The 13,218-nt window shown below is 39.9% G+C and overlaps 1 protein-coding gene across 2 annotated transcripts in view; it reads right to left on the bottom strand.

The window, feature by feature from the left end:
- The window catches only part of PDCD11 (programmed cell death 11), a 173,050-nt gene extending 159,863 nt beyond the window's left edge, over positions 1-13,187 (bottom strand). For both annotated transcript variants that reach the window (XM_033940618.1, XM_033940617.1), the window contains exons 1-3: positions 12,989-13,187; positions 6,465-6,576; positions 5,216-5,353 (exon numbers count right to left, since the gene is read on the bottom strand). In XM_033940618.1, coding sequence (XP_033796509.1) covers positions 5,216-5,353; positions 6,465-6,566 — 240 coding nt within the window. In that variant the 5' untranslated portion in view covers positions 6,567-6,576; positions 12,989-13,187. The remainder of the gene's footprint in view (positions 1-5,215; positions 5,354-6,464; positions 6,577-12,988) is intronic.
- Between the last annotated feature and the right edge of the window lie 31 nt (positions 13,188-13,218).

Genomic DNA, 13,218 nt, shown 5'->3' with positions numbered 1-13,218 from the left:
CTTTCATTTAATTGTTATTGTCTTTTCTTTGTATTGTTTTCCTTCATTTCTTCAAATATTTCGATGTGATATATTTTCTAATTTTTCATAGAGTTTTCAGAACCATCTTAATATATTTTGTTAATATATCATAGGTTCTGGTTTAGAGAGAAATTCTTTTAGTTTTTCGGGATCCTCAAAGTATAAGGATTTGTCTCCGGATGACACTCTCATTTTCGCAGGGTAGTATAGACCATATTTAAATCCTTTTTCTTTAAGTAGAGGTCTCATATCTAGTAGTTTTTTTCTTTTACTTGCTGTGTTTTTGGCGAAGTCTGGTAAAAACCATAATCTTGATCCTTTATAATTCAAGTTTTTATCTTTTTTTGCAGCATTTAGTATCTCTAGTGCTTGTTGGTATCTCAACATTTTGAAAATGATTGGTCTTGGTCTGTTTTTATTTTCTAAATTTTTAGTTGGAATTCTATGCGCCCTTTCAATTTCAATTGGTTGTTTCAAGTCTAATTGTAGAATTTTTGGAATTAAATTTTCAAGGAAAAGGATGGTATTTTTTCCCTCTAAGTTTTCTTGAATTCCAAATAGTTTGATGTTCTTTCTTCTTCCTCTATTCTCGTAATCCTCCAGTTGATCTTTTAATTTATTTAATTCCAGGCTGTCGTTTTTACATCTTTTTGATTCGCATTCTATTGCTACCATTTTTGATTCTAATTCAGCTGTTTTTTTATTATTGACTTCCATTTGTCTATGTATATTTAAAATTTCTTCTTTCATTTCAGACATATTATTTATAGTTTCTTTAAGCATTTGTTTGATTTGTTTTAATTCTTCCATGACTTCAGTTTTGCTTAATATGTCTGGTTCATCAATAGGAAATGGTATCTTGCTAGGTGTTATTTGATCTTGTTTCTGTCTTTTTGCAGATGTACCAGTTTCATTTTTGTTTTGTCTGGTACTTGCCATGTTATTTTTCTCTTTTTCTTGGTTATTATTGTTTCTTGTATTTAAATCTTTTAGAATTGGTATTCTTAGGTTTTTAATCTCTTTTTCTTTCAAGATTTTGTTATATATTTGAATTAGAAATTTTCTTTTTATGTTCTTTTCTTTTTCCTTTACTTATATTAGTTTGAAAATTCTTTTCTCACTTTCACTTTTTTTTTTGATATAGGGGAACTTTTTTTTTTTTTTCCCCTCCTTTTACAAGCCCAATCGCAGCTCTGATTAAGGAGAGTAACTTTTTTTTTTTTTTTTTTTAGAGTATTTTTCCTATTTTGACCAACTTTAGGCAATTTTCTTCTGTTTTTTCTCAGTGTCTCTCAAATTCTTCAGTGTCTTGCTGTTTCAGTTTTTTTTTTTTTAAATTCAGTTGAACCTTTTCTCTGTCTCCTCTCTCACAAGCCCAATCGCAGCTTTGCAAGAGGAAAGTGATATTCAGTGTTTATTTGTCTTCAGTGCTTCAGCACCCAATTTCTGTGAGAAAATGCAAGTCCCCTTTTTTATCAAAGAATAATTTTTTTTTCAATATAGCTGGTCAGAACACCAATTCCTTTTCACAAATTTTTCCAATCAATCTGATCTTTCACTTATACTTCGCGGTTTCAATACTGCACACAAGTTCATTGAAACCGTCAAAATCACAAATGGTTCTCTTCTTTCCCGTTTCTTGTCTGCACCTATCTCACTTCAATTGCCACAATTCAGGTTATATATTTTTTGGCTATTTTTTGAACGGATCACTATCTGATTTTCTGATCTTTCACATCCATCAGCATCAGTACTGTTCTAAAGTCTCCCGAATTAGTTGAAATACAGACAGTTCTCAGCTTTCTTGACTTTTCACAGCTTCCTCCCTTTTTTTTTTCTGTTTCAGTAAATATTTGTTCAGAGTAAATACTTTTCTCCTCTTTTTTTCTATTTTGCCAAACTGTTCAATCACATCTATCCCGCGGTTTCAGCATTCAAACTTCAGTAAACCGCCAGCATAAACGGTTATATGCCTTCCCAATTCTAATCAGCACAAATCACGTTTCAAATATCTCAATTCAGCTTTTTTACTTTAATTATATTTTGTCAGAAACATATCCATTCTTTATATCTTCTCATTCAAACATATATCTTATAGTCTTTTGAAATCGCCGACACTGAACGCTCTCTGCTTACCAACTCCTGTCAGCTTTTTTTTCAATTTCAGTTCATGTTCGTCTCTCAGTCTCTCTCAGCTTTCAAGCTACTCTAAAACCTCCGTAGACTCAGACTGCTTTCCCGATTTCTATCAAATTTTATATTTGATCAGAATATGAATATATATGAATATATACCTCAGCGCTGTATTTTTTTTTTTTTGTAACCGTCAGTTCAAACGGCACTCCGCTTTCCGTCTCCTGTCTGCACATATCCTTCTTCAAATATCGCAATTTAGGATTTTGTTTTGTATCATTTATTCAGCTTTCCATTTATATATTTTTTTTATAGAATTGTTTGAAGGAAAATGATTTTTTCTTTATTTCATTGCCTGGTTGGTGAGGAGCTTCAGGATCACACCTCCATCCGTGCTCGCGCTAAGCCACGCCCTTTTCAAACGAAGGAATAGTTAATAAATGTTGTGTTGATTTAAGTGCCCTAAATGGAGAATACGGTATCAAGAGACGATCCAGAAATGTCGGAGCATGCGATTGTTGAATTTTAAGTTATTCTATGTGTGATTGGCAACCAATGTGCAGTCTGCAGCAGTGGTGTCACATGGTCATATTTTTTTGAATTAGTAATAATTTTTATTGCTGTATTTTGTATTATTTGTAGCCTTCTTATTTCTTTTTGGGTTATGCCATGGTATAAAGTGTTGCAATAATCTAGCCTAGAGATGATTAATGAGTGTATTAGAATGTTAAGAGCTTCAGGTTTTAGAACTTTTGATAATGATCTGATGAGACGCAACTTATAAAAGCAATTTTTAACCACTGAACTAATTTGGTCATGATAAGAAAGTTCATGATCTAATATTACTTAACAGTAGCACAGATTGAGTCTTTTACTACTGGTCCCATTTTATACAATGAGACCTGTAGGCCGATGCGCAAAACTCCTGCGCTGTTCTCTACAGTGCAGGAGATTACCATTGGAACAGCGCTGAAAAATAACTTCCCAATGTTCAACACTAATAGTATGCAAATCATACGCACACTATTAGTGCTTGAGCATAGAGAAGTCATTTTTCACGAAGGAGCGAGGAACCTATCCGGCGCATGCGCATTAGTAAGTACAAGAAGGCGACTGATGGACAGAGCGCGTGGACCCCAGGGGCATATGACCGTGGCATCGCACCTGAGGCATTGCACTGCTGCCGACCCAGGAACAAGTGGCCGCTCCCTCTCCTCAAATGAGCGAACAATGGGACAGTAGACAACACGCAGCTGCCCTGCCCCGCATTGCTGCCGCCTGGAGGACAGGACTAGAGGGATCTCAGGGAAGGGGCGCCTCTCCCAGGTGGCCTCTAACTGGTCACTGTATGTGAAGGACAAGGTACTACTCAAAAGGGTCCATAGAAGAGTGACTAAAATGGTTAAGGGACTGGAGAAGTTGCTGTATAGCAGTGGTCTCAAACTCGCGGCCCGGGGGTCACATGCGGCCCGCCAGATACTATTTTGAGGCCCTCGGTATGTTTATCATAATCACAAAAGTAAAATAAAACAGTTTCTTGATCATATGTCTCTTTAGCTACAAGTTATAATATTATTATTAAGACTTAGACAAAAGGAAAGATTTATAAACTATAAAGTCTTACCTCATGCAAAATTGTCATTTCTTTAATAAGACATTAACTAATTTTTCTGCGGCCCTTCAAGTACCTACAAATCCAAAATGTGGCCCTGCAAAGTGCTGTACAGCGAGAGATTAGAGAAACTGGGCCTCTTCTCCCTTGAAAAGAGGAGACTGAGAGGGGACATGATTGAAACATTCAAGATAATGAAGGGAATAGACTCAGTAGATAAAGACAGGTTGTTCACCCTCTCCAAGGTAGGGAGAACGAGAGGGCACTCTCTAAAGTTAAAAGGGGATAGATTCCGTACAAACGTAAGGAAGTTCTTCTTTGCACAGAGAGTGGTAGAAAACTGGAACGCTCTTCCTGAGTCTGTCAAAGGGGAAAACACTCTCCAGGGATTCAAGACAAGATTAGACAAGTTCCTGCTGAACCAGAACATACACAGGTAAGGCTAGACTCAAATTGGGCACTGGTCTTTGACTTAAGGGTGGCCGTGTGAGTGGACTGCTGGGCACGATGGACCACTGGTCTGACCCAGCAGCAGCAATTCTTATGTTCTTATGAGAGAGGTGGGCCATGGGTAGCAGCGAGGCAATTTTGCCCAGTAGGCATTTGAAATCCTATCTTAAAGTCAGCTCTGAGCTGGCGTTAGGGTTTCAAGCAGTTAAGGCAGAGGAATACTGCAGGCCTTGTTTGCATCTGCATGTTAGTTGTGCTGATCTTTAGCGTCCTGCGCTGGTGCCCTTTAAATACATGTGCGGCCTCTAGCACCGGCATTAGGTTCTGAACATCGGCCTACTAGTTATTCATAACTGTGGTTAACAGTAAAATAGCATCTTAATGGTAGCTCATGTTGCTAATTTTCCCCCTAAATCTTGGCAAAAAGAACTGCAGGCTAAATTTAGATTTCTAAATTCATGGAAATTTCGGCAAAAATCTTGGCAAAAATCTCAGCACCTAAATTTTTGTGAAAATCCTCATTAAAATTTAGGAATTTAAAACTACTCACCCTCCCCTTTTACAAAACCGTAGCGTGGCTTTTAGCGCCGGCAGTGGCAGTAATGGCTCTGTCACACATAGGATTCCTTTGAGCGCCAGGATGTTACCGCCACGGCTGACGCTATGGTTTTGTGAAAGGGGGGGGGGGGGGGGTAGAGTTGTTTGTAAAATTAACGCCATAGAATCTGACTGTATACCTGCAGCAGTGCCATAGACGCCACTTCTGGGCAGGTCGGTCATCTCTATCTGTTGCCATTACATCTACTACAACCACCCTATATGAAATCCAGCTCCAAAAGAAATGAAGGGACAACAGATGCAGTCAACAAAAATGCCTTGGGCGACTGAAAGAGACATCAACTGACTGCTTAGTGGACAAATTTAAAACATGAGATTCTCATATGTTGTTTTTATAAAGGTTTCACAAACAGGGACCACATTCAATCCTAATTTGCAAACCTTAAATCTGAGAATTTCTATGTTAGTCTCATCAGAGTGGGGAGACTTCTTGTGCTCCGTCTTCAGTTTTTGGGGTTTCTCGCGATCCTCTTTGGATTTCCTTTTCTTCTTGGTTTTCACTTCATCTTCATCAGGTATCTAAAAAGAAGAAAAAATCAAAACAAAAACGGAATGAGAAGCAGTGTTCCCTTTAAAGATTGCATTGTAATGGAAAACTTTTGCTTGCAAAGACATTTTTTGCTCCTATCATTACCCTGTGAGAACAGATAAAAAAACAAAACAAAACTGCAGAATATGTACAAGGTGTAGGAATTTATTCAATTAAAAGTCATTAAAAAACATGCATATAAGCATCAATAAAAGTAATAAAAAATAAAAATAATAATTATATCTAAAAGCTGATTCTTGTTGTAAAGCGTGCTGGACTCGATACGGTCCGTGTTTCGAAAAACACTTCTTCCTCAGGGGTTCAGAATGTTCAATACAGAATATTTAAAAAAACCAAAAAGGTGGAAATAATTATGCAAAAATGCAAAGGAATAAGTCGAGGAACTCTCCTGAATGTAAAGCTGCACTGAGAAACACTGAGTGCACAGATAAACACAGATATGAACACATGTGTATGAACGCATGTGCACACACACACACAAATTGTCGCAAGGAGATTGAAAAGAATTCCATGAGCCATGCTCTGCATGCTTTCCATTCTTGTTCACCTGTAGTTAACTACTGTATATGTTTATAGCTACTCTGAATTTTACTCAGCTATTAGAGGAAACGTTGCTCACCCCCATACAAGCGCCACTCTTTAAAAAAAATAAAAAAATAAAAAAAAAGGGGGGGGACAATTAGGACACTTTTAAATACAGCAGAAAAGGACCCCTTCACTATCTACTGATCATATTAATCATATTGTCCCTGATCATATTGTGTACACAACATAATAATAAGAATAGTACTTGAGGTATTCTGGAAATATCCGCTCTTAGTCAACCCTAGCTCCGCAGTCCAGCATCTTCCTGTTGGCCATGGCTATTTCCCCGGGTTAAGAGTCTGCCGACTGAGATAGTCAGCCTGCACATTTTCTACTCCTGCCACGTGCTCAGCCAAGAGAGCCTGCAAATGAGCCGCTGCCCACTAGAAGTTGAGCTTCTAGAGATACAACGGGGCACTTCTGGTGCCTCCTTGCCTGTTGATTATCGCATTGGCCAACCCTATGAGCTTCCCAATATCCCTGCATGCTACTCACATCAAACAGATTATCCTTCTCTAGGGATCTTTTTTGTACTTTTTTCTCCTTATTTTTCTTCTGAATGCCACCACGAGGAAAATTCTCTTCCAAAGATGCCATGTTGAAATATCTAGGGGAGAGAAGAGAGAAAACGGATAAAAATGAATTAATGAATTTGCCAACAGCTATTAACATAACATAAAAATTTATTTCTATACCATAATCCCATTAAGTTCTATGTGGTTTACAAAACAGAATTTAAAAAAAAACTGCATGTATACAGTTGAATATAATACATTAATTTCCTAAGAACCTTGAAAACAAATATGTTTTCAATTGTCTCCTAAAATGCTGATATGAGCAAGAGATCGCTATTAGAGAATTCAGATCTTTATCCCATATTGCAGCTTGAAACGACAGGAGACGGTGATGATATTTTTTAGATTGACCACCTTTGACTGAAGGAAAGGTAAATGCAGCATGCGTACATAAACCTACATATCAATCAAGCCCTTTAACTTAGCGATCAAGACAAAAATATTTTTTGCACAGAATATACAGTACAGAAGACTCCCAGTAGTGCTGGCACTTGAGGGGTGACTGATAGTAAAGGTTAAGCCATATTGCCAATAATGAATCCTAACTAGAATATGACTAGCAACCATCTCTTTAAAAAAAATAAAAGACTCCCTCTGTTGGGGGCCATTCTGCTTTTATATACCAATCTATATGTTGACTTATGGCCTTTAGACTTATGTGCTGCTCCCATTTTAAATGTGGACAAATTGGATTGTTTGCATATGCAGCTCCCCCTCCCGATTCGCAGTTTCCCCACTCGTGAATTTGGTTATTCGCGATTTTTTTTTTGCCCCTTGTTTTTAAATGGAGAAACGCTGCCCCCGACACCCCCCAGACCTTACCTGGTGGTCTAGCTGTGACACAGAGCAGCAGCGATCTTCCTACGCTCCTGCCCCGTGCAGAGCCGTCATCAAAATGGCGGCCATGAGTTCCTGTTGTAGTCTCGAGACTACAATGGGAACTCAAGGCAGCCATTTTGATGACGGCACTGCACGGGGCAGGAGATGCAGGTTCGAGACGCAGGAGGGAGGAGGGGGTGGGTCAGAACCGGCCCAAAAATTATTTGCGATTTTTCCCTATTCATGGGCCGGCTCTGCCCCTAATCCCCGTGATATTGAGAGTCTGCTGTATTAAGGGGATAGGGGATGGGACTTGATATAACGCCTTTCCATAGTTACAACCAAAGCAGTTTACATATTATACACTTCCCCTTCCGTATTTGCGGGGGTTAGGGGCAGAGCCAGCCCATGAATATGGAAAAACCATGAATAATATTTGGGCCGGTTCTGCCCTTATCCTCTGCCTATTTTTAATCCTGTAAGCCCCCACTTAAGCCTTACCTGGTGGTCTAGCGGGTTTTCAGGGCAGGAGCGATCTTCTCACGCTCCTGCCCCGTGCAGACTGCTCACAGGAAATGGCTCAAGAGACTACGGGAGCTCAAGGCAGCCATTTCCTGTGAGCGATCTGCACAGGGCAGGAGCGTGGGAAGATCGCTCCTGCCTGAAAACCCGCTAGAACACCAGGTAAGGCTTAAAGGGGGGGGGGGGGGGGTTAGGGTTAGGGTTACAGGGCTAAAAATAGGCCGAAAAATGAAAAAAAAATTTCTGGTCAAAAATCGCAAATAACCGAATCCGTAGCTATGAAATTCGCTAATACGGAGGGGGAAGTATATATACAGGTATTTGTTGTGCTGAGAAATACAAGTTCTTATATTTTTGTAGTTTTCTGTAATTGGTCCTTTCTGAGCCCGTTTCTTGTACTTTCCTTATTGGCTTGCCTTGTCTCTCTATACAATACAATCTCCCCCCACCCCCTTTTACTAAACCGCGATAGCAGTTATTAGCGCAGGGAGCCGCACTGAATTCTCTGCACTGCTCCAGACACTCATAGGAACTCTGTGAGCATCGGGAGTAGTGTGGAGCATTCAGCGTGGTTCCCTGTGCTAATAACTGCTATCGCGGTTTAGTAACTGGGTAAGGAGCCTGTTTTCCCCTCCCATCATGTCTGTGAAGGACAAGGAAGTTCACCCTGCTTCAACCATAATCTTGCTGTTTAGTGTTCAAATCCCTGAGATTTCACTGTGTTTTCACTGCCCTCTCTTGCTTTGTCCGAGGGCTTGTTAAATAACAGACTCTGACCTGCAGTAGCAATAACTCTTAATTCTGTTACACAGAAAGTACTAGTTTCTTTTTCACTGGATTGATCGCTTTTTTGCGTTTTCCTGCACTTTCTCAATCAGGCAATGTGAGACTGTCAGGACAGAAGTGCCAAGCTGGGAACAAACATTCAACTGGCCAAGACATACAAGTGAGCAGAATGCATGTGAAGGTTAATCTACCAGAAACCAAAGGACAGGTTTTAAATGCATAAAAGGTGGCTAGCATGCAAGAGAGCTCTCAATAACCATTTGATTCTATGGAGTTGGATGTGTTCTCTTGGATGCCAGGTTACGTATCTATAACTGGAATTTTATCACCCTGGAATGCACAAGTTCTCCCTCTTTTACAAAACCACAAAAGTGGTTTTTAGCACTGGCCAGCACGCTGAATGCTCTGCACTGCTCCTGACACTCATAAGAACTCTAGATTAGACGACTTGCTGACGATCACAAGAAGTTGCAGAAGGATATGAACCAGCTTCCCTGGCTCTACTCTAACCATTAGGCTATTCCCCCCTGAGGGAGCAGACAAATGAGATGTTTATTTTATTATGTTTTTGTTTTTAAATTATGTAAACCGTTTAGTTTTAAACGGTATAGAATTTTTGTTTTTAATAAATCTTTATTAATTTTAAAATATTAACAGGTATAAGAACATATAACAAGTCAAGAAAAGCACATTCAACTTACAGATATTCAAAATCAATCATTTTATCCCACCTATTGATTAATCACTAACACAAATGTATATACTCTTACAATAATCTACACTTATTTAAAATAATACAATAACACAGCGGTTTTCATCATAATGTGTATGGGGACAGACTCAAAGATCTCAATATATACACTTTGGATGTAAGGCGGGAGAGGGGAGATATAATAGAGATGTTTAAATACCTACATGGCATAAATGAGCTTGAGGTGAGTCTCATTTGAAAGAAAGCTCTGGAATGAGAGGGCATAATATGGTTAAAAGGCGATAGGCTCAGGAGTAATCTAAGGAAATTCTTTTTTACAGAAAGGGTAGTAAATGCCTGGAATAGTCTCCCAGTAGAGGAGCCAAAGACAGTGTCTGAATTCAAGAAAACATAGGACAGTCATGTGGGATATCTTAGGGAGAGGAGGAGATAGTGGATGCTGCGGATGGGACGACTGGATGGGCCATTTGGCCTTTATGTTTTTATTTGCATGTCACTGCTTCTTACACATATTCATTATGGATATCCTAATAAAAGACCAGTTACAGTAGTGTCTTCCAAACTTTCCAGCCAGTGGCACACTAAATTTAGTGCCCTGGCCGGAAGGCACCTGGAAGTGCACAGAGGCCCATCTTGCCGTGACCCGCTTCTGTGGAGGGATCCAGGAGGTGTGGGGAGAGTCATCCGCGCCGGCTGACTTCCTACAGGATGTGCCTCTTGTTGCGAAAGGCAAGTCCTGTAGACAGTCAACCGGCGTGGACGATTCTCCTCCTCACCAGTGTGTCGCGGCACACCTGAACTCTCAGGAGGCACACAGTTTGCGATACACTGAGTTAGAGGTTACTTGACTGAGACACAGTGTAATAAAGGAGATACAATATAAATGCTTAAATACCTAAAAGGTACAAGAAACAAATTTATGAGGCCGCATAAAGTAGACTCAGGAGCAACACCAGGACACCGTTTTAACAGAAAAGGTGGTGGTTAGCTGGAATGATCTGCTAGAGAATGTGGTGGGAACAAAATTGGTGACTGAATTCAATAGGAGTATGATATACAGAGAAAACTGATCTTTGGGCTGAGGAAGTTTGACCACGTGACACCCTACTACCAGCAGCTGCATTGGCTGCCAATGGAGGCACGCGTAAAGTTTAAATTTGCCTGCTTCTGCTTCAAAGCACTACACGGACTTGCCCCTAAATATATAACTGACCTTTTTGTCTTCTCAGCCAACAGACACAAGAGAAGCTCACATTCCAACTTCGTTTCCCCCCTAGTGAGAGGTTGTAACTGAAAAAACACCATGAACATCTTCTCTCGCACCAAGCAGCATCATGTGGTAAAGACCTAGAACAATTGCTTTCGCCCACTACTTATGAGGAATTTAGGAAACGTCTGAAAACACACCTGTTCCTAAAGTATCTAGACAACTGATCCTCTCTTCTCTCTCCTCTATAGCGATTAACTTGTTATATTTGTACCTTTGCTTAATCTTTGTAAACCCCATAGAACTTCACGGTATTGCGGTATATTAGCTGTTATTATTATTAAAACCTAAATGGCAAGAAAAAGGAAAACAAGCATTGGACACTTCAGCTCAAAACAGCAATGAAATAACTTCTGCATTTCTAAGACGTGGGGGGGGGAGGTTGGGGGGAGCAACCTAAAAGTAGCTGCAGTTACAAACCCAACCATGTTATTTGGCTCAGTGGATGACCATTTTGATCTTTATCTACCATCAATGTTAATACAGTCTACTTCTTAAACTTCATTTCCATCATGCATTTTATATAATGGCATGGCACTTATGCTGTGTTTGCAAATCCTCTCTTAATACATGTGAGCATTTAAAAAAGGTATACAAAGACACACATATACACACAATTTATTCAAAATAATGTAACCTGCTGTCACATTCCTGTATCACCTTGTATGGGGATGCTTGCAAATGCAAGAGAGACAGGCCTACCTCCCGCTGATTTAGCTACTGGCACCAGGGCCCTGTGGCATTCATTGTAACAACTGCCTAGAGCTGCTTGAGCCTTCAAACCACTGCCATCTACCCTTCCCCTGCATGGAATACCATGAAAGCCTTTGGGCAGTGGGGACAATTCTACGTATTTGAAACATTATGGACAAACAGGGCTTCTATGTGCATTATGGGACAAGGGATGAGCTCAATACCTGTCTGATGTTTTTCCCCATCCTAGGATATAGAGCCATCCGGTTTGCTATAAGCATTGGATACCTGGTAAAAAGCCTTTCCCTCTTGCCTCTCCTATTACGAAGCCAACATTCCTTTGGTCCCTGTCTCTGGGAAAACAGAAAAAAAGAACCTAACTGACCTCCCACTCCATTTGAGAAGTGACACATTGTCATTAGAGCCGCCATTGATCCTTTCTCATTTTTCCCTTTTGTCACTCCCACCCTATGCCAATAGGATGAAGTTAAATAGTGGATGGAGCTAAGAGATGCAGGAAAACAAACGATTCATCTACCCCTCCTGCATCATACCCATCCAATGGTTATATTACACTCACTCTCACACAGGTTGACATGTGCTTCACGGTGTGGGGTAGCACCCATACCTGTTTGTAGGCATAAAACCTGCACTAACTGAGGCCTATGAACCAAACTCAATTGGCCAGGAACCATCTTTCTAGGACATTACTATCATGACTGTTACAAAGCCTTCCTGCAGCACTAGACACTGACATTTCAAGGGACATCTATCTGTATTTTCTCTCTCTGGTGTAAAGATACAGGAATGTGATTTACATTGACACTGGTATGTAGTACAAAGAATGCAGACAGATATGCAAATAGTAATTTCACTGCTGTTTTGAATCAAAGAAGCGGGGGGAGGGGGAAGAGGAATAACCTGCAGGGAGCAGCAGTAACAATTCTTAAAGACAAATATCTGAAATTTGCAGTGACAGAACATGGATCACCTTATTGAGCAGACTGAATGAGTTATACAACAGCTATATACAAGAAAACTAATAAATATTAGTCTTTTCCTGCTAGCATTTCCTAAATTTGTATATTTTATGTGATTATACAATATATTCATCCCATGAGCTATTGTGCTTTCAGAAGCAATAGAAGGCTCTCTCTTTTGCAATCAATCATTCTGCACTGTATGTTGCAACACCATATAATTTAGAAAACTGTATTGCTATCTAAATTATGCAAAACATAACTGTTGCATTTATCAGTTGCTGCTGATTGACTGTCTTCAATTTGTTTATAAACCACAAAATATACTTGAATTGGCTGATCAATTAGTGCTTATTTCTTTTGCAACTACTGGGGCTTTCCCCCTCAGATACCATGCACATCTCTCAACAATCAAATCCAATCCTCTATATCTACTGTTCCATCAGACCTGTTTTCTGCCCGGCAGATATTAACATTGAACAAAAAGGTATTTACAAACTGATACATTTTAACAGCCTGTAGAAAGGATCTATTTGATATGGAAAGCTTATGTTCATCAGCATCTTAAAAGAATTTCTGTATAGTCCAATCTAAAAAAAAAAATATCACAATCTAGGGGGGAAAACAGCAAAGCTCTGTAGACTTTGGCAGATTCAATTTCCTACCTCGGCTGTCTGCTGGCAACAGAAGGGCACCCCAATAAAGCTCGGGGGCTACAGCACGGATGTTTCACCTTTCCAGTAGAAGGCTCGATCGCAAACTACCATCGCCGCTCGGTTCTCGCTTCCACATACACGTGCGACTCCATAACTTCAACCCGGAAGCACACCGTTCTGTTTGCAGCCAGTGCACTCCGGAAGTTCTTTTCCCGACCAACCAGGATCGGATGCTTCTG

The sequence above is a fragment of the Geotrypetes seraphini genome, chromosome 4 (genome assembly GCF_902459505.1).
Source record: "Geotrypetes seraphini chromosome 4, aGeoSer1.1, whole genome shotgun sequence".
In the NCBI taxonomy this organism is placed as follows: Eukaryota; Metazoa; Chordata; class Amphibia; order Gymnophiona; family Dermophiidae; genus Geotrypetes; species Geotrypetes seraphini.
This window is presented reverse-complemented; position numbering and strand designations above follow the sequence as displayed.